The sequence below is a fragment of the Syngnathus leptorhynchus genome, chromosome 1, assembly GCF_054491065.1.
Source record: "Syngnathus leptorhynchus isolate UIUO chromosome 1, UIUO_Slep, whole genome shotgun sequence".
Lineage (NCBI taxonomy): Eukaryota > Metazoa > Chordata > Actinopteri > Syngnathiformes > Syngnathidae > Syngnathus > Syngnathus leptorhynchus.
The window spans coordinates 5,066,347-5,089,093 of record NC_141195.1 but is presented as its reverse complement, the minus strand read 5'-3'; the positions used below and the strand labels follow the sequence as shown (position 1 = coordinate 5,089,093).

At 42.9% G+C, this 22,747-nt stretch overlaps 1 protein-coding gene across 6 annotated transcripts; it reads right to left on the bottom strand.

The window, feature by feature from the left end:
* Positions 1-1,383: 1,383 nt before the first annotated feature.
* atf7a (activating transcription factor 7a) lies at positions 1,384-21,895 on the bottom strand. 6 transcript variants are annotated; one of them, XM_085917213.1, is made up of 12 exons: positions 21,798-21,895; positions 16,894-16,965; positions 13,878-13,971; positions 13,665-13,780; positions 13,303-13,464; positions 13,085-13,233; positions 12,327-12,420; positions 12,128-12,247; positions 8,931-9,080; positions 6,605-6,793; positions 5,877-5,982; positions 1,384-5,164 (listed from the first exon to the last, which is right to left on the bottom strand). In XM_085917213.1, the coding sequence occupies exons 2-12, from the start codon at positions 16,939-16,941 to the stop codon at positions 4,929-4,931; spliced, it is 1,464 nt and encodes a 487-aa protein (XP_085773339.1). In that variant the 5' UTR covers positions 16,942-16,965; positions 21,798-21,895; the 3' UTR covers positions 1,384-4,928. The 6 variants fall into 6 exon arrangements, with proteins under 6 accessions (XP_085773339.1, XP_085773354.1, XP_085773331.1 ...); XM_085917228.1 differs by having other exon boundaries at positions 13,309-13,464; XM_085917205.1 differs by lacking the exon at positions 21,798-21,895 and adding an exon at positions 21,103-21,171.
* Between the last annotated feature and the right edge of the window lie 852 nt (positions 21,896-22,747).

Genomic DNA, 22,747 nt, shown 5'->3' with positions numbered 1-22,747 from the left:
ACCAAAAGGATGACATTTCAAAAAGAGTCCACTAAATAAGGCGACATAAAGGATCGACAGATTTCGTAGCCACGACGCAGTGGGGTTGATTGACTGCTTCTCAAACGTCGTCACAAAGTTAACAGCCTGCAGGAAACGAATTGTCAAAGCGTTAATAATAACACGCCTGTGCTCAAGACAACAAACACGGTATGAGATCAAGCAGAGGTGTCAAACGTATTCATGAGCATTACTCAAGTAGAACTTTGGCTGTCCCGTTTTACGTTGCAGGGGAGAGCTTTTTCCCTCACGCAAATTCCCCAAAGTCCCGCTTTTTTCATTCGATCTTGCCTAAATAAAAACACGTCCAGTGGTGGCAAGTGTGGTGATTCTTCGTCAATGAAGATAGAGAACAGGGTGGGTGCAATGATGCAGTGAAAGGCTCAGTGAAGGAGCTGATGTTGAGCACTGTGGTCCGTCCACCTTCCTGTAGGACCTCAGCTGGGATCCCATCTGGCCCAGAGGCCTTGTTGTTCTTCAGGCTCCTGATGGCATCTTGGACCTCTGCTAAAGTGGGAAGTTCACCCATGTCTTCCCTGATGGGACTCTGAGGGATGAGACTGAGGAAATCTGAGTTGTGCTGTCACGGTTGAGGAGTTCCTGAAAGTGCTCTCTCCACCGGTGGTTTATGGACTCATTGTCCTTCAACAGCTCCTGCCTGTCTTTAGAGCGTAGGGGGTTTTGGCCGCGATGGCTTGGGCCGTAGACAGCCTTAGTAGCGCTGAAAAAGCCTCTGGTGTCACCAGAGTCTGCCAAACTCTGGATTTCCAGTGCCCTTTCAGTCCACCAGGAGTTTTTAATCTGTCTGTGGACGTCAGCCTTGGCTCTGGAGTGAGCCTGTCTCTTTGCTTTGCAGGTGATGTCATTTTGCCAGACACGAAAGGTTTCCCTTTTCTTGGAGATGAGCTGTTCTATCTCTGTGTCATTCTCATCATACCAGTCCTGATGCTTTTATAGTTTAAAATAAAGTTTTAAATGAATTTCTCTTGTCGTTTTGTATTCTTTATGAAGCTACGAGATAAAAAAAAAAAAGAAATCTGGTTTACCAGACGTGTATTTGCACAAAGTACTTGTTAGTACTAGATAGGTATTGCAGACACTGGGTGGAATTTTAATGGATTGGATAGGCTCAAACAGTGAGGGAAAGTTTGGTGGTTCATTCTGGTTTTATTTTACAGACATTTTACATTTTACATTATTTTTCAAATAATATTAATACATCATTAGTTTGGGATTCCAATTAAGCTTCTTCATAGTTAAGAATATTTTAATGTACTCCGTTCTTCAGCCACAGGAGACCATTTGTACTCAGAAACTAGTCAATCAAGAGCCAAACAAAAAATGTATAAAACATGTTTTATTTCTCACTTTGTTGAAATTCTTAGTATATGATCTGCATCTGAATTTTAAAACTAGTTAACAATGGGAGCGAACATAACAGCGAACAAGCGTTAACTGAAAACAAGTGTGCTGCAATGTTCATAACACCACATTTCATTTAGAACATTGCAGCAAAATAATGTGTTTATAGTATTCCACTTGGACATGCATGAAAAAGTAAATATATTCATATGATACATATATTTACAGTACAAAGACACCTCATCCAATCATCCATCAGTCTACCAAGGGAGTGTTACAAAAATAACATGTACAGAACTGTAACATTGTTGCAACATTCAACACACTGCTCATTTCACGACTTTTAACTACAGGTCAAATTATTATAGTGAAGAACTGTCATGATTACTGGTAATAAGTTAGGGCAAAAGACCATGTTCACGATAAAGTGTTTGATAGCAAGTTGTACAGTTCTGTGGAGAAATGCAGAGATGATGTCAACAACTAAAACTTTTAAAAAGTAGTCAAATGTGAAAGAAGTCCTTCCCCCATTTTTGTTGTTCAGTACAGATGATTGATATTCTAAATATCATTGAAATAAAAGATTCTCAGAATAAGAAGCGCATAATGAACCAAAGCAACCACATTCTTGCAAGTTTTAGCGCATAAGGGGAGCTCCTACATTTCGCGACAAATATCTTTCTTTTTTTGCAAATACATGACCATACTAGGCAGAAAAGGTATTTTTTTAAAATTACACAAGGAAACGAAGAAAAATATCTGCTTCTTATAGCCCCGTTTTGTCACCAAATGACAGTACTGTTTGCATAATAAAAACATTTTTTTCTATCTTTGAATTTTTTTAACCCGTAATAGAATGTTTATATGGAAATTTGAAGAGGCACACATGATTTTAAGGCCATCTGTTCAGACACTAGAAGTGAAATTCAAAGTAGTGATGTCATGTCAAAAATGGTACATATTTAGAGAGGTTAATATGTTTTTTGATTTGTGGTCATACACAGTACATGGCTTTGTATTGTTTGATTTTTTTTGGTAAGGAGCATGTGGGATAGCAGCAATTATTTGCAACCGTCCTGAGTTACGTAGAGTGCAACTTAACTCACGAGTCCCACACGCTGAAACGGAAGCGTTAGCAAGATCGAGTAAATTCCCTGCAGGAAGGGAATTATTGCTGACTCCCATCTTTTGAGTATTTCATCACCCCATTGTACTCATCTTGGGAGAGCAAGACCATTTTGTGTGTGCATATATGTAGTTGCACATTGAAGTAGGCCAACGTAAGAAAATAAATGTAGCTAGCTAGTATCGTACATGATGTAAAGTAAACAAAGCGCTATGTTGGGATAAACAGAACCATCCACAGTTTATACGATTTTTCATAAAGGGGTGTAACATGAGGTATGATTTTAAGTCGACATCAGTGTGTAGGAAGCACATTCCAAAATATTTGGGAGTATTTTCCACATGTTTGTTTGCATGACTTAAGTAGAGGCACTTTCTGCGTGTGACCTTGAAAGGAACTGGATTTACACTACATGCATCATGTCGCAATTATAATTTTTGGCACAATTAGAATGAAACAAAACATCGGATATATTCAGGCAGAAAAAGCCCTTTTGCAAATATGGACAAAAATGAGCTGTCGTCTGCTATTGTGTCTGGCCCGCAGGGTTGATTGACTGCACACAAATAAAGTAGCACACATTGATCCAGATGATTTAAATCAGTGGAGTCCAAACTAGTTTACAAGTTCCCCCCGTGCCTGCGTGGGTTTGCTCTTGGTACGCCAGTTTCGTCCCACATTGCAAAAACATGCATGGTAGGCCGATTGACCACTTTGTTGGGATGACTGTGAGTGTGAATAGTTGTTTGTCTATGTGTGCCCTGCGATTAGCTGGCAATCAGTTCAGGGTGTCCCCCAAAGACAGCTGGGATAGGCTCCAGCATGTCCGGGAAAAGCAGTTCGAAAGATGAAAGAATGAATGAATAAGGACATGGCCAGCAATGTTATTTAAAAAAAGGGCGTTTGGGGTGTGGGAAGTCTTAGGTGTGGCTGTCGAAAAAGTGTGGACACATGAGTGATGGGGACTACTAGTAGCCGTGGCTCGGTGGTAGAGGGGGGTCGTTCGGTAACCAGAGGATCGGCTGTTTAAATCCCACTCTGACGGAGTCATGAGTCGTTTTGTCCTTGGGCAAGACACTTCATACAATTTGACTCCAATGCCACTCAAACTGGATGCATGTCAATGTTTGGCAGTAGTTTGAAGGGCCGCTGGCGCACACTTGTAGCCACGCATCTGTCAGCCTGCCCCCGGGCAGTTGTGTCTGCTTATGTAGTTTACCACCACCAGAATGAGAAGGTTTAAGCGCATGAATGTGTCCAGTGTAAAGCGTCTTTTAGTGTCCAAAATAACGCTATATAAATCTAATGCACTATTGTTATTACCACTGCAAACATGCGAAGACACAATTTTTCAGCTAATTTAGAATAAAAAATTTCTTTGGGAAATAAATATTGACAAACCCAAATGGTTTCCTATAACGCATTCAGGATCCTCAAGTATATGGCCATCATATTACAGATGACTTGGTTTGGTTCTGAATGTGGGGAGCAAACTTAACAGCTTCTCAGTGCAGGTGCGGAATCTATTCTCGTGGGATGCCACCCCAAAAAATCCTAATTGCCACTATCACCGTGATTATAAAAACAATGTATGACAAGAAAATAAATAAAACGAGCCAATTTCTTCCTTCTATTTTTCTGTATGCGGCAATTGGAGGGATGTTTGAAGTACTGTAGGGTATATGGAATATATGATGTATGATTCAAACCAATGGGGGTAAAGGGTCGGTCCTGGCCAACTAATGTTTCTGTTGTTGTTTACGTCCATGTTGTCACTTGTGGAGCTATGCATGTGGCTTCTTTCAGGTGTTTAGTAAATGAACCCGCAGTGACATCAGATAATGGTTGAACATAAAAATACATCTGAAAAAAAAAATGATGTAGACTAGTGAGATATTAATGCAGCAGTCAAGAGCTTCTGTCAGTGCTCTTTGTCATCAGACATTCGAAATGGCTGGATTCAAATTGCAACAGAGCAGGCACAAAAGGTCAAAATCAAATGTCCTTTGTTCACAAAAAGTTGTGTAACACCAGCTCTGCTAAAGGACGAGTCCAATCCAGCTTGAGCCCAATGTACTGGACACTTAGATGTGCTGTGTAAATCCTGCCGGACAGGCGTGAGTGTCTGCAAATGTTATGTGTGAGCAGTACATGTCAACCATTCAGTGAGGAAAGGACACAACATGGAGTAAGAGGGGGAGTCCAGCCCCTGTCATCGATACCAAAGTGAACAGGAAGCTCTCTTAAAAGTCTCAGTCAGTCCATTTCCAGAATGCTGCTACTGAGCTCCAGGCCACAGCGTGATGGCTCAACAGAAGAAGGGCATGAAAGGGCCAGGAAGACGCTGCTCTTCTTCACTGAGTAAAAAAAGTGAGGGGAGTCTGCGTGGCGCCATTGCTCATCATCTGGCGGCGGACTGCGAATGTGCAGCCATGATGATGTGAGAAGCTCCGCTCTCGACGTTCTGCTCCTGACCCAAACCAGCGAGCACAGACATGGCCATGGCTTCAGCCGCCGCCCTCGAACTCAGGCCATTGTGGACGACCGAGGGGCTGGGCGCCAACGAGCTGTGCTGAATCACCGGCGCGCCGGAACCTGTTGGTTCCGAGGTATCTTTCATGTTCTCGTCCACAGCTACTGTGAATCAAAGATGCACCATTATACTTTCAACCTGCAGAAAACCACAAGACACACTCTCGACAACTATGATCAAGTCAATATGGCATTTTATTTATGCTGACTGACCACATTTGTAAAAATCAAACCGCGTTTGTCCCTTCAGGGCCACTGTACCTCTAGTGGAACTCAGAACAAATCAGTTTATTTTTATTTAGCGAACGCAAAGTCCCTAAGCCGTGCAGTTGCCTCCTGGTCTGCTGTATGGAGGGTGACTAGCCCTCCTTTAAGTCTGTGGAGAGGACAAACTTCTATGATGTGTTCCATGATTTGCTGCTCTCCACAAGCACACAGTGGGGTGGGACTACCACCCCATTTGTGAAGGCTTGCCAAGCAAGGGCCATGGATCAGCATTCTCGTCGCGCCCCCTGTCAATACCTGGGCTTGCCCAGGGAAGCAAATGATCCTACCAGCAGACTAAATTTCGAGAGACGACGCCTGAGAGCCAAGTCAAAGAATCCTAGTCACAGTCCCAAAGCCGATAGCAAACAGCTTCAAGAGCACCTCGTGGTGGGACCTGCCCTTCGAATACTACAACAAATCAGTACAAAGCAGGAAACTCCTGCAGGTGACAATAGCACTGTTCTAAAAATGGAGGATGTCAGATCTGAGCTAAGTAATTATAGTTTTCTGCCTTATGTCTGTTGGCAATGTTTGTTTTTGCTAGGCTCACCTAGGTAGGTGGATTTCTTCTGCAGGGTGGTGATAGGACAGTCCTTGTGTGCCAGCAGCAGCTGCTTCAGATGAGCCACCTCGTTTCGCAACAGAGACACCTCGTTCTGTACAAGCACAGCATTCCAGCACAAAGTTTATCTCCACAGCTCCCACTTAAAAGTATTGAGTTTCGGCTTAAGGGAGCAATATTGAAAAAGTTCATTAAGTATCCTTTGTTCCCATTTCATAACCTGACATGCAACGAAAAAAACTGTATCAGGTTTCCAGCATCTTCTACAACAGGTGTCACCAAAACGGTGCCCGTGGGCACCAGATCGCCCATGAGGACCCAAGAGTCACCCGCAGGGCTGTTCCAAAATGAGCTCAAATAGCGCCACTTATCAGTGAGCTGCATCTATTTATTTTATTTTAGCTATTCCTGTTTAAATCACACATGTGAACTGGAAATGACAATTAATAATAACACATAGTCACAGGCTAAATTGAGCAAATTGGCTATTTCAGAAGTGCGTGTCAAACTGGTAGCCCACTGCCTTAATCAGTATCCAGGGAGTAGCCCTCGGTTTAAGAAAGGTTGTTGACCCCTGCTCTACAATATGCTCTACTGAGGACGGACAAATGGATATTTCATTCCAAACATCGAGGTACCATTGCATAACTGCTTTTCAGATATTGTCTCGTCATCTGACACCCACAGAGTAATTTGCTCCTGTCCCACAGACGTACCGACAGCGAGACGTTCATGCTGCTGAGCTCCTCTGCCTTTTTTTCCAACGAGTTGACCCACAGTTTGCGTTTCTGCCTGCAGCGTGATGCCGCCGCTCGATTCCTCTCCAAGAAGCGCTGCCTCCGCTCGTCCGGGTCATCGTCTGCTGTCCGTCGCCGACGCCCACCTGTGGGCTGTGCTGGTGATACCTGCAGATGGGTGGGTAGATGCGGTCCAGGCAGACGCAGGGTTTTATAGAAAAGGGAAGCTTAAGTTAACCCATGGTTATTTTGGTACATCATAGATGTTTAATAATAAATAAATAAAAAAAGACAGGCCTAACAACAAAAGCCAGACACACTTTTTCTGATAGATTCTCAGTTGGTATTGAGCTACGCAACTCACTTTGATTTGAATAATCTATATGAGTCCATCTGTTTCTGTAGCCAGGGATTGGATCACCAAGGTACCCCGCCTTTGTCTGCTTCCCAGCTCACATTGCATCGGACCCCTTTGGGCCCTCCCACAGGTGGTGAGCCATGAGACCCGGAGAAGCGTGATTAGGAGGAACGGGCCCCGCAATATCCACCCGAGTGGTGTTTCGTTACTGGACTTCTTTGCTTGACGTGAATCGTCCATAAAGAACACCATGTTCAAACGTTAGGGTGTCCATATTTGCACTTGGCACCAGGACACCCTCGGCCGCAGATTGATGATCGACTTTGGAGCCATATCATCGGATTTGCGGCCACGTGTCTTGGATGACGAGAGGGGCGGAGCTGTCAAGTAATCACAACCCGGTAGTGTGTTGCCTCCGTTGGTGAGGGAAGATGCTGATCCGACATGGCAGACCTGAACGTATTGTGAGGGTCTGTTGGGAACGTCTGGCAGAATCCCCTGTCAGAAAGACCTTCAACTCCCACCTCCAGCAGAGCTTTTCCCACATCCTGGGGGAGGTGGGGGACACTGAGTCTGAGTGGACCATGTTGTGTGCCTCCATTGTTGAGGCAGACAATCGGAGCCATGGTCGTATGATGGTATCGTGGCGGCAACCCCTAAACCCACTGGGAAAACAGCTGTAAGGGGGCATGAAAGGGTTGAAAGAATGAATCCTATTGGCCCTTTTTGGCCTGTAGGACTCTGGAGGCAGCTGACAGGTATTGGGATGGCCAAGCGGAACGCAGCTTCGGCAGTTGCTGATGCAAAACCTCGGGAGTGGAAAAAGTTCAGTGAGGCCAGAACAGGTTTGAGGAAATTCTGGTCCACCATCCGGCAAATCAGGAGGGGGAAGCAGTGCACTGTTAACACTGTATAGTATAGACGGGACTCAGCTGACCTTGAGTCGGGACCTCGTGAGTCTGTGGGGAGAGTACTTCGAAGACCGCCTCGATTCCACCGACCTCTCCAATTTCTGGGGTTGAAGTCACCAAGGTAGTTAAAAAGATCCTCTGTGGCAGGGCCCTGGGGGTGGATGAGATCCGTCTGGAGTTCCTAAAGGCGCTGGATGTTGTGGGGCTGTCCTGGTTGACATGCCTCTGCAACATTGCGTGGATATAGGGGACAGTGCCTCTGGATTGGCAGATTGGTGGTTCTACATTTTAAGTGATCGCCAACTTACTGGCACAGTTCACAGCCGAGTGTGAAGTGGCTAGCATAAAAATCAGCACCTCGAAATCTAGCCAGAAAAGGATGGAATGCCTTCTCTGTGTCGAGGATGAGATCTTGCTCTAAGTGGAGGAGTGCAAGTCTCTTGGGGTCTTGTTCATGAGGGAGGGCAGGATGGAGCATGAGATAGACAGGCGGATCAATACACCGTCCACTGTGAGCGTCCACAAAAAACAATCTTTTCTAGTTTTACTCTGTTATTGGTGGTAAGATTTCCCAATCAAGCAACAAAACGACCGAAGGACGTCTTGCGTCATCAGTTCAGCGTTAGCTCGCTGTCTAGCTTGGACAAAGCCAACACACATCTTAGCGAGGACAATGTCGCTTTTAAATTAAAGCCAGTCGATTTGGCTCTTAACGAATGGTAATTAAACATTAAAACACCTGCGGCTTATGGTCCGTTGCGGCTTATATCTGAAAAAACAAGTTTTTCCCCTAATTTTAGCTGGTGTGGTTTATAATATGGTGCGGCTTAAATTTAAGACATTTGAGCATTAAAAGTTACAGAATACTTTTTTTCTTGCAAACAATTATCATTTGAATGCTAACAATGCCAATATTATGTCAGTAAAAATATTTGATTTTCAAAATGAAATTCTGTGGTGGTGAATATAGTATACTATATTGTTATTTTTTTGAAAATATCCACTTGAAGAATCTCTGACAGATGACACCGTATACCTGGGGCTGTGCAGGTGATTGAGCATCTGGTTGCTGGACAAGCAGCTGGCTTTGTTCCGCTCTCTGAGGTGCCATAGGACTGTTGCCCATGGCCATCATGCCTATACTGTGTCCTGATGGGCTCTGTTGGGACAGCGCTGCCTTCAGACGCTACGGGAAAATGCATCAGTCAGTAGGCAGACCTTGATGGCAAATGGCGTAACTGAGAGATGATTGTAGGCTAAATTGACTCCAGAGTGGGATTAAAAATCACCAAGGGCCTCATTTATCATCTGTGAATAGAAGCATTTCTAAATTCTTGTATGCTGGAGGATGACATATCAAGCATCCAGAATTACAGTTAAATAACGACGCCAGTTACTTGGGTAAAACAGCTATAAATTGTTAGCGTACATAAATGCCAAACAACAGGCAAATATCGGCCATTTAGATGATCATTTTGGCCGTCATAATTGGCTATCAAGAACGAAACTAATCAAAAATCCCTTTTTGGAACACTTAACGCAGGTCAGACTACAAAAATCATGAGCATGAGGTCATGGCTGCATTTATTTCTGATGGATCAGAGGTAAGAGGATGCAACAAAAACCACAAGAAAATAAATTGACTCTCATAATTTTGAGTTTAGTTTTTTAGTGAACAAATACAAGTAATGCCTGTGCTCAAAAGCCGCGTGTGTCTGAGGGGCATTTGAGGGGGCATCAATTGACAAACATCACGCACACACGACTGCAGATCATCAGAAATCAACATACGCATGCACCGACTGACATCAGTTTCAGTTTTATCTATAGTTTCATTGTTTTCCTGCTCGATTTTGAAGTGCACATGTTCACGTTTTGCTTAAATTTATGTTCCTAACCCTTTACATGATGATGTTCGTTTGCACGGTTGATAAATAAGCCCCTCTGGCACTGCTCCAAGACAATGTTCTATAGATAGGAGAAAGAATGTGTTGCCCGAGTGGCAGGAACACTCAGTCGATGGGCTACAATTCTTGTTTGCGTCTGTTTTCAAATCAGAGCACTTTGTACTCCTCCTCCCTGTCAAACCCACACATTCCCTTCAACAGTGACCTTCTGCCACTTGCTGCATTTTCTGTTGTTTGCTGTGATGCTGCAGAAGCCACTGAACAATATGCCTTCCTCACCTCCGCCTTGGTTTCTGTGTTTGAGAAATGGCATTACCTTTTTTAAATTTTGATGGTCATCATGTTCTCCACCTCACACATTTATCAGCATAGTTCATTTACTGTATTTTTTGGACTAAAAGTCCCTCCGGAATATACGTCGCATTAGCCATAAAATGCACAATAAAGTGAAAAAAAACCATGTATAAATCGCTCCGGAGTATAAGTCGTCTTTTGGGGGAAATTTATTCGACAAAATCCAACACCAAGAATAGACATGAACGAGCAACAACAGGCTAGCTGATACGGTATGCTCACGTAACAAACACAAATGAAGAGCTGAGAACAGGCCTGACGTAACATTGACAGTTATCCAAATATATATAATATAAATAACTCCTTTATCAAAACATTTGTGTCGCTCTAAATCATTAAATCAATTGATCGTCCTTTATGTCAACAATGTCCTTTATGTCTAAATAAAAGTTTTCAGCCTACAGAGGGCTCAGTATATAGACACCCCAAAAATCAAAGTGAAAAAATGATGTTGCAGGCTTGTCCATTTTGCCTAAATTCAGTTTTTGCAATTCAAAACTCTTTTCAATATCTTGTGTAGCCCCCACATGCTTGTATGCATGCTTGACAAAATCACGGCATGCTCCTAATGAGACGACGGATGGTGTCTTGTGGGATGTCCTCCCAGATCTGTCTGAGGGCATCAGTGAGCTCCTGCAAAGTCTAACGAGCAACCTGGCGGCGTCTGATGGACCGAAACATTATGTCCCAAAGGTGTTCTATCGGGTTTAGATCAGATGATCGTGAGGGCCATTCAATTGTGTCAATTCCTTCATCCTCCAGATACTGTCTGCATACTCTTGCCACATGAAGCCGCGAATGTCGTGGATCAGGAGGAACCCAGGACCATGAGTGCAAAGATTTCATCCCGATACCTAATGGCAGTCAGACTGCCGTTCTCTAGCCTGTAGGTCCTTTCGTCCCTCCATGAAAATGCCTCCCCAGACCATCACTGACCCACCACCGAACCGGTCATGCTGAATGATGCAGGCAGCATAGCAATCTCCTTGGCTTCTCCAGACCCTTTCACGTCTATCACAGATGCTCAGGGTAAACCTGCTCTCATCTGTGAAAAGCACAGTGGCGGACTTGCCAATTCTGGTGTTCTATGGCAAATGCCAATCGAGCTCCACGGTGCTGAGTCGTGAGCATAGGGCACACTACAGGACGTCGTGCCCTGAGGCCACCCTCGTGAAGTTTGTTTCTGACTGTTTGGGCAAAAACATTCACACCAGTAGCCTGATGAAGGTCGTTCTGTAGGGCTTGGGCAGTGCTCAACCTGTTCCTCCTTGCACAAAGCAGAGGATATCGGTCCTGCTGATGGGGTGAGGACGGTCTACGGCCCTGTGCAGCTCTCCTAGAGTAACTGCCTGTCTCCTGGAATCTCCTCCATGCTCTGGAGATTGTACTGGGAGACACATCAAATCTTCTTGCAACAGCACGCATGGATGTGTCATCCTGGAGAAGTTGGACAATCTGCGCAACTTCAGGAGGGTTAAGAAATTGCCTCATGCTTCCAGTCGTGATAATGGCTCTTGCTAAAGCCAACACTTGTGGAAAAACAGTTAAAAAAGATCAAGAGGGAGGAGCTTGAAATGGCCTCCACCTGCAAAACCAGTCCTGTTTTGGGGACCATCTCGTTGTTGCTCCTCTAGTGTACCTGTTGTTAATTCCATCAACACCAATGCAGCTGAAAGTGATGAACAACCCCCTCTGCCACGTGCCTGACCAAAACCTTACCAGAAAAGTGTAATTCATGCCATACACTGATAAAAAAAACTGTTCCTTTAATTTTTTTGAGCAGTGTATTTCTTCTCTACTACGCATCAATATTTTTAAACTTGGGTCTCAAGGGTTAAGTACGATAATATAAAGTCATATGACTACGAAACTGAGTCAAATGAAGACCAATGGGTGGCTGCAGGGTGATAATGGAGACAAAAACGGCGGAGAGATAAAAAGGTTAAAAATAGAGAGCTTATTGAGCACTAACCATCTTGGCCTCGGAGTAGATGCTGTAGCCAGAGGGGGAATTTGAACCGCTGCTGCTGCTTCCAAGAGAAGGACCAGGGATCCCGGGAATGTTTGGTACCATACACATGGGTCGAGCCAGCTTGAAAGCACATAAAATACACCACATTCAGAAATAATTCAAATTATTGTCACCCAAAACGTTTTTTTGCAGGCCTTACATTGATGACAGATGGTATCTGAAGAGGCCCTGGGAGGACAGGCACCGCCTGACCCGAGGGGAGCATCATCATGGGGTAGTGGCTTGTTGGTGAACTAAACAGAAATCAGAGGTGTTTGCATAGGTGACAAAAATCTAAATGTGCAGGAAAAAAAGGCTACACTACGTGTGTGTGTGTGTGTGTGTGTGTGTGTGTGTGTGTGTGTGTGTGTGTGTGTGTGTGTGTGTGTGTGTGTGTGTGTGTGTGTGTGTGTGTGTGTGTGTGTGTGTTTGTACACAGCTACATGGACGGCTGAATGTAAGACATTGTATTTACTTAAGAAAATTGTAATTCCCGATTTGGATGTAATACTCTCAAACTCAAAGTAAAATCTGCAATTTAAGCAGATCCTATTTGTTTTATTTTGATGAGAATTGTGTCATCTGCAATTTAAGCAGATCCTATTTGTTTTATTTTGATGAGAATTGTGTCTATTTCAAATGGCCACCTTATCATGGTGGCGGTGGTGCCACGGCGTGGGCATGTATGGCTACCAATGGAATATTTATGGTTATTATAAAGCCAGCAGAATGATCTCTGTTGAAGAGGCCCGGTCTCTGTTCTTGACACAATGCTAGTAAAACCTGGCAACTACCATCCACTAAAGCTAAACTAATCCTGCTATGTATGTGCTCCTGCTTTGCAATGTTTCCTACTGTGTTTTTTTTTTTCATGAAGTGGAGAGAGTGGTGGAAGTGGAAAGGTACAAAGAAACTCACCCCAAAGTGCGATTAGAAGGTGGTGCCTGTGTGATAACGGAGGTGGGTGATGGCATGGTGGGCTGAAGGGCATCAAAGCCCAGGTGCAACGGTAGGGAACCTGGACGCACAATGGTAGGTGTTGGAGCTGAGCTCCTGGGTGGCATGTCCTGTGACAATATCATGGTTAAAGTCATTATTTACATTCACTCCTCGTTTGCAATAAAAGAATGGCTTACCTTCACCTTGACCAAGGGCTCTCTGCTCTCCTTTGTTGCAGAGATGGAGTCTGGACTGTCTGGTGGCGAGGAGTCAACCTCCACTGGTTCCTCCTCCTTCACCTTCACATCTGATGGTGTCTGCAGGCTCATGTCCAAAGCCGCGGAAGAGGGAGCCAGGAGCTAAGAAGGCAGAGATGAAGAGATACATCGTGTAAATACCTCATAGCTCGTACACATGCAAGTCCACCTACCACCGTTGGTTTGTCAAACTGGAATTTGTAGAACTAAAATCAACATTTCCGACAAAGACAGACAAAAATTTTCTGTATGTTTTGATATGAGTATCAACAAATAGACATACGAAACAAAATCCATCTTACAGAGTTCTTCGCTCGCTTGCTGTCATCATCGTCTTGTTCAAAGGAGTTGGCCAGATCATTGAACAGACCTACTTCCTCGCAGTTCTTTAGGAAGCGAGTAGGAGTGGGCGTCTGGTCTGGGAAACGAGAATACCAAAGGCAAAACTTTTTATCAAACAAACTGCCCTAAAAATTGCACCATTTTACCATGTTGAGGAATAGCATAACCGGTACCTGCAATAATGACCGAATCTGTCCTGGGTGCAAACTTTAGCGTCATCTCATGCTTGTGTTTGTGTACAGCCAAGTGGTCCTCATTGGTAAATCTCTGGTAAAGAAAAAGAGTATAGAGTTGAGGGAAATAGAATGGAGTGAACATATTGTAGGCTCATGGCTATTACATTGTCTCTTGGAAATGTTACACCTGTGGCTACAGTGTAATGATGACACAATCCATTATTTTGCAAGTCGACTAGTTACCGAAAGTAGTTGTGATTAGTTGACTAATCGTATCATTATGTAAATAACAGCATATGACAGCAGCAGGCAGCTGCTCTTATATAACCATTATTAAGCTTAGAGGTTGTATTCCATAGGGCAGGTGTAACCAAGGTGATGCCCGCAGAAGGACCATATCAATAGTCTAAGGGCCTGTTCCAAAAATAGCTCAGCATTGATGCAACTTTGTGATTTTCTTGGAATGTTAAACAAGTCATCATTTTAAAATGTACACTGGCAGAGATGTATTAAAAAAAGTTGCATATTGGTCTTTGCCCTGCGATTGGCTGGCAACCGGTTCAGGGTGTCCCCCGCCTACTGCCCGATGACGGCTGGGATAGGCTCCAGCACGCCCGCGACCCCCGTGGGGAAAAGCGGTTCAGAAAATGGATGGATGGATATTCCAAACATAATTTATCCTGGTGGGAAGTTTTGTTTTGAAAGAGAACCAAATTAAAGTTCAACCAGCATCACAGATTTTGAGGTCTGGCATTTTGGAAAGTCGGGCCTCAAAAACAGTTGCTCTGTGGAGAAGTGGCTATGTGAATCAGCCAGCGGTGTAGGAGGAATAATCTTGGCTATGGCACCAGGCTTGTTGCTGTTGGCTGTGTTCTATTTTAAGGGCGCCGCGTTGTAGTTGTGAATGCTGCCGTGCAAGAGTGAAGTGGAAACAGTCAAGTGTCCGGGGGGGGCTTATTTTTAGCCCTGCTGGGCCACATCGCCAATAGGACTCCACATCTCATTTGTTTGCAGTTTTGCTGAGGAAACGATAGAGCACTAATCACCACGCTGGAGATACTGCCAGCTAGGATTACCATAGAGCTCAGTGAAAATACTGGGCAACATATAATGGGGGACAGTTGTTGCTGCTGCTCAGAGAAGAGCCAGAAGTCAAAAACATCCTCAGCAGTGATTCAGACTTTCCTGGTAGACAACTGTTGCTTGTAAAATAGCAGTGGGACGCAAAACGTGTTATACGCATTGGACACACCTGGATAATGAGATATTGAAAACTGGAAAGAAGCTAACATGTGACTACTATGTTTTTTGGGGGTGGGGTGATCAGTTATATCGGGTAATAATGGTCTACTCCAATCATTTAGGTGGTGAGCGGTGGCACACAAGACCGAGTCAGTGCCTACATCCACACACGAATCCTATGTCTTGTATTTTTGATGGTACTATTGGGAGGATAAACAGCTTTTAGCAGGTTGTAATCAGGATTCCTACGTCACAAGTTAATAAATTCGAGACAAGGGTTGTGTAAATCCAATTTAATTAAATAGATTTAAGAGCAACTTCCAATGTTCAAAAGTTGCTCCAGGTCATAAATGATGTGCATCTGGTCTTTAGGTTTTCCACTAAAAATATCACTGTTCTGTCAATTATTCTGTCAACTTTATTTAGTGGAGTTAGTGTTCATTTATTATACAATTTGTGACTTTTTATTATCATAAAATATTATTGTCTTTGTCTTTTGACTTTGGAGGATTTTGAGAGACTGAGTAGACATTTTAATGTAAATTAAGATATTCTTTTGAGATGCTTGTATTCGAACACTTTGGAAGACCTTTTAAGGATTTGCAAGAAGGGTAATAGTTGGAAAATGAATTTCCTCGATCCATACAAAGGTATGCAAATAAAATGTAAGTTCATCCTTTACCTATGTGCAAAAACATCTTGTGGATCTACGAAGAGAGGACTCAAACGTAAATTCACTCTTTAACAAGCAACAATCAAAACTGATCCTTGCATGTGCATTATGCTGCCAGTCAAATTGACCCATATTAAACTTTATAAAAACTACTGAAAAGCCACTGTTATGACGGCGTTAATCAGATATGGCCCAAATTAACATAAAAAGGCAATACATATAAGGAGTCTTCTGTATTCTCCTTCACATCCACAATGATGAAAAAATTATTTGTAGTAACAATAAGCGTAAGACTAGAAAACATGATTGGTTGAGGGCTTATTTACACTTGTTTTGACTTTTCAATTGAGAAAAAAATGACCACATCTAAATAGAAACAACCACAGCTCATGACAAACACCAAAATAATGATCTCACTAAATCGTATGTTTGGATAAACACGCAAACCTTTACGGATAACATTTCCCACACAAATGGAAGACATTGTTTCTTTTTATCCAATAGTTGACAAGCAAGAAGCCGCTCGTGTAAGTTCCACAGCTGCACACCAAATGCTGACATCAAGCAAGCTAAATGAATAATGATGTTTACATCACAAGAATGTGTTAAATGGAAAGCTATCCCTAGGTGTTCACTGTGCCCTGAGAGCAAACAACAACAAAAAAGCAACCATTTACTCAGTTGACAACCAAATTAGATATACTCTCTAGCCTGCAATCGTCTTCTGATTCGCAAATGATTCGTAAACACACAAAAACTTTTAATGCTCCAGCCCAGGAGAGCTAAGAAGTCACCAAGCCCGCAACACACATTCTAAGTGTGGACATTTCCTGTGGAATTGCTTGAAATTCAAGTAGACTTTTGGAGTTGCAGGGAAATCAGGACCACCAGTATGTGAGTCACTGGCGGCCACAGCTGCAAATTGTGTCTGCAGGCAGTCCGGGACAGCAGCGACAGGTTGCAACAATATCGCTCTGATTACTCACAGGAGCTTCCGGACTAACTCACTGCTGGAGGAGACAGCAGCCGTCTCTCGCAACGCCAACGTCTTTCAATACACACAGCTATAGCATATAAACCTCAAGAGAGCAGACTCACCTGTCCACAGCCAGGAGCATGGCACACAAAAGGTCGATCGTCGCCCATTTTTGCAAAGAGCTTGCAATGCAACTGCGGGAGAGAAGAGGAGAACATGACTGGGCGTTTTTTCGCTTGATGCCCCTTCGGTCCAAGAAGGTGGCTATTTAAAAACAACCCCTGTCAAAAAGGAAAACACACAGCAAGGCAGCGAAAGCAAGTTTCCCTGATGATATTTCCTCCACACGACGGGGGCTTCTGCTCAGCCAATGATGAGCCGGCAAGCAACATCTCACGCTTTCTCATCTTCTGTGTCACTTGCTTTGGAACCCCGCCTTGTCTCTGGCTGTCCAGCTTAGGTTTGTCTGACAACTCGCCGATAGTACAGGCAGATGACCCGTCGTGCATTCTTTAAATTTATGACAAAGTGCACAACGGCTGGATAAGAGGGATGGGCGGGAGTAGCTCATTTGTGACGACTTGGGCTTTGGAGCTAAAGGGTCATGTTTCATGGGTTGCTACAGACACAATGTAAAAATAGCAAGTAGTTCTTGGAGAGATGCGCGTCTGTTTCCTGGCTATTGCTGAGGTGCCCTTGAGCAAGGCGCCAACCCCAGTCCCCATCTCAAGTGATGTGAGAATGAAGCACTGTGTGCACGTCTCTTTCACAGTGACTGCTGTCTTTTGTATGCCAGCATTTGTGTGATCTGATTCACTGTGGGGTGAGCACCAAATATACAGCTGACTCACGGTTTAACAAAAAAACTAAAACTGCTTCTGTTACTATACTTTAACTTATTTACAACATTTTCTTATGTTTTGCTTTTGGTAGACATTTCTCAAAGTCCCAAATCTAATTCAAATGCCAAGGCATCTCATTTTCAGTGACTAAAATAAGGAATAGGGACGCAATCAACATTTATTCAAACATTAATTTAACGATGAATGTCGATGAATTGGGAAATAAAACATTTCTTAAGCCAACATTTCAAGTCAAAGGCCTGGCATGACACCAGGTGTGAAACGGGTCGCAGTTTTGTGCGTCAGTCTCCATCACTGATATACGTGCTAGACACCCGGTCTGGTTCCACCAACACATCGGTGCCAGGACCCTCACAAAGTACTGAGCCTATTTGGGAAGACAGTGGTGTGCACGTGGGACTCTTCCCAAGCTTGTTAGAGCAAGGGTGTGGACTGCGAGCGGCAAACAACACATTTGTGTGGGGAAGAAACACATTTCAATTTTATAAGAAAGACACACAAGACAAACTTGGCCAGAACCAACATGAACTGTCACATTTGATTTTTGGGGAAAGTCCACCATAAACGCCTAGAAGGACATGAGTGGAAAAGAACATTCTGTTTTAGGATCATGGCAGATGTTCTCCACTAGTGGGTCGGGAACCAAAATTCAGAAGTGAGGACAGTGAGTGAAATACATGTATTATTTATTATTTTGATTATTCCAGTGCAGCACAGAGGTGAACAAGTATCCACATAAAACATATAAGGTAAGCGACAGGAAGCTGCCTCGTTGCTTTAATCACTAGTTTCCTCTGTAAACAAATACAATGCTGCTTACCTATGTTTCCCTTCCATATCGATCCGTAAATTTACTCGAAACATTAACAGAGCAGCCGATTTTGACATGAAATAGCCTCACGGGTACAACAGTTATTGAGTGACGCCCCCTGACCACGGTTGTCGTAATGCTGGTAAGCGATGCGACCTTGTAATTTACTAGTTGTACAAAAACATACTGAAAATTTTGGCAGAGCACTGTGTACAACCAGTATGGATCAACAAATTCATAAATTGATGCATTTATAAGGCGCACCGGACTATAAGGCGCACTGTCGGCTTTTGAGAAAATTTTAGGTTTTAAAGTGCGCCTTATAGTCTGGAAAATAAGGTACTTCCAAAAAGAATAGTGTTGAAAATGCTAGGATCTATTGGACTGTTTTAATCCCATTCATTCCAACACTTGGTATCACCTTCTTTTATTCAAGGTGTAATGGAGGTCTTTAAAGATTCATAGTGAAACAGTGATCTTTACTTCAAAGTGTCCAGTTTTTTTTATTTCCACTTTCCCATTGAGCTGCAGCCGAGCTCACTCCATTTAACTTGGGTTTCTCCGACTCAGCAGGTGTAAGGGAACAAGTCTTAAGCTATAAGCAGCCACAGCCGCCCGGTGTTTGATGCCGCTTGCTAGGAAACTGACTAAACAAACTGTATTAATAGCTCACACTGCAGCCATGACGTTGGAATTGGAGGCTTAAATTGCCAGAGGCTAGGGAAAGACCCCACACAAAATGAAAGGAATAAGAACGCAAGGGGTGGAAGAACAAAAAGTTGGCTATTGGTCCACGGCAGGAACCTGAGGTGCTGTTAATATGGGCTATGGCCTTCTAAAATGGGCGTGTACGTATATTTATGTAAGCAAGTGGACTTGAGATTTGGACACCAGAACAAATGAAATTCGATACCCATCCCTGATCTAAAGATGAATATCAGATGAATATTAATTGAAACTGGGAGCATTAAACTTTGATGCCAAGTTCTTCATCCCTTAGAGCAGTGGTCCCCAACATTTTTAGCATCACAGACCGGATTACTGTCAGACAATATTTTCACGGGCCAGTGTTTGATGATGTCACGAGTTTTGCGAAGAAAACTTCTAAGGACAATTCTAGAAAATCAAATGGCGAAAGAATCAATAAATCAAATAATCACAGACTGCACATTGTTTATAAACGTTTTCTTTGCAAAAATCATCCATCTTTGAACTACAATCTCATTTCTGCAAAACAGACCAACCACAATCCTAAATGTCATCGTACTGTCTTTCCAGCCAATCATATAGCAGAACAACAACAGAAGTGTGTTACCACATAAACGTCACCATCCCAACTCAGCCTTCAACCCTTAGTTCCATGGGGGAATTCTGTATGGGAACACCACAGTATAATATAATAATAAACGTGAATCCACTGTGTATTCTATGCAACTTTACTTGCAGCATCCTCATAACATCGTGCCAACAACATTGAGTAATGTTATGTGATGTACGCATCACCAAGGTGTAAAATAATGCAAGTTATTTCTTCTTTCTTGTGCGGCCGGTACCGGTCCCGGCCCGAGGGTTGGGGACCACTGTCTTAGATGACATAGATTTTCAGAGAAAAAGCTTCTTGCAAAAATTGGTGAGCAATTCATAGCGTGTGCTCAAACGCCAATAAGTGGAAAACAAAACTATGTGACATTGCGCTCATGTCACATTTGTATGGCTTGTCCAAATTAGTGGACAGTACGTTACGCCTGTTTGTAGCCCTCTTTATAGAATACAAAGTGTGCCAAAAACATGACCTACATTCACCTGACAAGCATATGTTTGAATGGCAGCGCAGGTCTCAATACTTAAACATATCATCATTACTTGGGACGAACTACAGGCCTGATCCTGCAGCTCCTCAACTACACGATACGGCAGCTGGGCAGAAAATGCACTTTTGTGACGTCCGACACGCGCCAAAGACAGAAGCGTGCATTGTAATAACTTGTTCGATCGCGCGCCGGAAGAGTTTGCCGTATTTTACCATTGTTTTTAGTCTGTATCAATTTCAGACAAACATCACCCCGCCTTTTACCGTAATACGGAAGCCAATTTTATTCGATTGGCTTGCGAGCACGTCAATCAATAACATGTAAGGCAATCAAAGCCTCCGAGACTGACACTCGGATCGTCGAGCAGACGCTCATTGGCTAAAAGCTTCGAAATCACTTTTGTATTCACGAGACAGGAAAAAAAAAAAGAGGAAAAAAAAAAGAAAAGAAATAAGTAATGGCTAACTGCTGTGCTAGCATTAACAACAGGCCAAAAGCACACTCGGCGCGGTTAATAACATCGTTATTGACAGTTTCCGAGATGACAGCAGTGTTAAATAAACGCCAATGCACACGTAACCGACTTGAGCCGATGTGCTTGACACACTTTACGAGCCGTCAAATTGACTAAAGTCAGGGAAAATAAACTAACATGACTTGTTAGCTGACTGACACTGAGTTCAAAGCGCGTCCGAATGAAAGGTTAGAGCAGCGACACTTGCCGTGCACTATAAAAACACCAACATAGGAAGAAAACGAGCGTGCAAAAAATTACTTTAGTAATGGTAAGCATGAGGAACACATTCGTGTAGAATTCAAATGGTAATAAAGTGTTTACAAACTCACTCTTGTGCCTCTCTCGGGCTCTCCTTTCCTTTTCCCTGGAATTTGACACTCCCCTCGACGTCCAAATATCGCGAGAACTGAAGTACGTCACGTTGTGGCTCATCGGCCGCCCAAGTATCCTCTCATCGCTCCCTCTCCAAAATTATTTTTAAAAAAACTACTAGAAAATTTACATCTTATCCAACGAAGCAGGAAGAAAAGGAGACGCGTCAAGCAATGAATAATAGTATAAAAACTGTCCAATACAACAACTGTAGCTATATACAATGAAAGCAAAGGAAAAATAAATATCTGATATCTTTAAGTTATTACTTTAGTAGTTATCGTGATGGGTAAAATATGAGCACGCTCAATATATAAAACACAAAATGGTCATACTATATACTTTTCCCACTTATAGTTTACACATTCAAACACGTCTTTGATTAAAACGTCCTTTATACAAGTTAGAAAACATGCAATAGCTTTGTTGGTTTCATTTTTAATTAGAGCCACCACAGGAATTTTGAAAACAATTTTATTTTGCGTGTTTGCATTTTTTTTTTCCATTTCTAAGAGTGATACAAGGGTTTACCCAACTTTCTTACCTTTTTATGAATGGCTCAATTGCTTGTGTATAGTTTTGGAGGTTTTGCGCCATGTGCGGTTGGTAATAAGAGAATGTGATCAAAGACAAGGAATGAGAATAGTCTTACCCGTGGAGTGTGTGTCCTCACTGAATTAGAGTCACAGTACGTTGGAAGAATCGGATTTGTAGATTGCTTGCATGAATGTATGCTTTCTTCCAAATTGTGTTCCACCTTCTTTTGTTTCTGTGTGACGCTGACGCTACTGTTGCGGCTATTGAGGAGCGATTGTGACGTTTGCGGCACTGCGCTCTTTTGATCCGCTCCATTATAGTACTTTTAATCTTATATATTAAACAAAATACACGAGGAAAAAGGACATACAAAGCTTGCAGAATAAGGCCAATAATAAAGTCAGCTGGACTGCAGGCTTTTTGATGGTACGGTTAAAAGGCTTCAAGGAGATTCGAGAAGCGATTAAATGTGCGCGCGTGTTCAGTGACTTAAATTTATTGTTGATGTAAGCCTTACATCATTCGATTTCATTATCCGTAAGGGTTATGAAACTTCACATTAAGGCAGCCTTAAATTTCACCTCACTGCCCTTACAAATTATGGTGATAACATTTATTACAATGATTATAAACAGATTCTTTATTTCAGACAAAGTTTTAGTTTAGACTGTTACTCCAGTCTTCCTCAGAGCCGGCCGGCTCTGTTTCTCAGTTACAGTCGAAACTGTCAGCATATAACAACTAAAACTTTGATTTGTCTTAACAAAAGAATCTGTTTATAACAATTACGGAGACATGATGAATCTCATCGAAATAATTGATGACAATGTTTTTTGTTTTGTTTTTAATCATCAACCCTGAGTCGTACGTACACTTGGACCGCAATTTTGCAAAAATGCTCCATTGTAGCTATGTAGACTCTGGAATGCGCGCTCTGCTACGACACAATTCAGAATGCATTGCGATAGCTGGTGCTACGTCACATAGTTACCAACAATTCTGTTGGCACAGACAGTTCTCTAGTGCTGTTTCTCAGCCTTTTTTCTTTTTTTTTTTATTCACGGC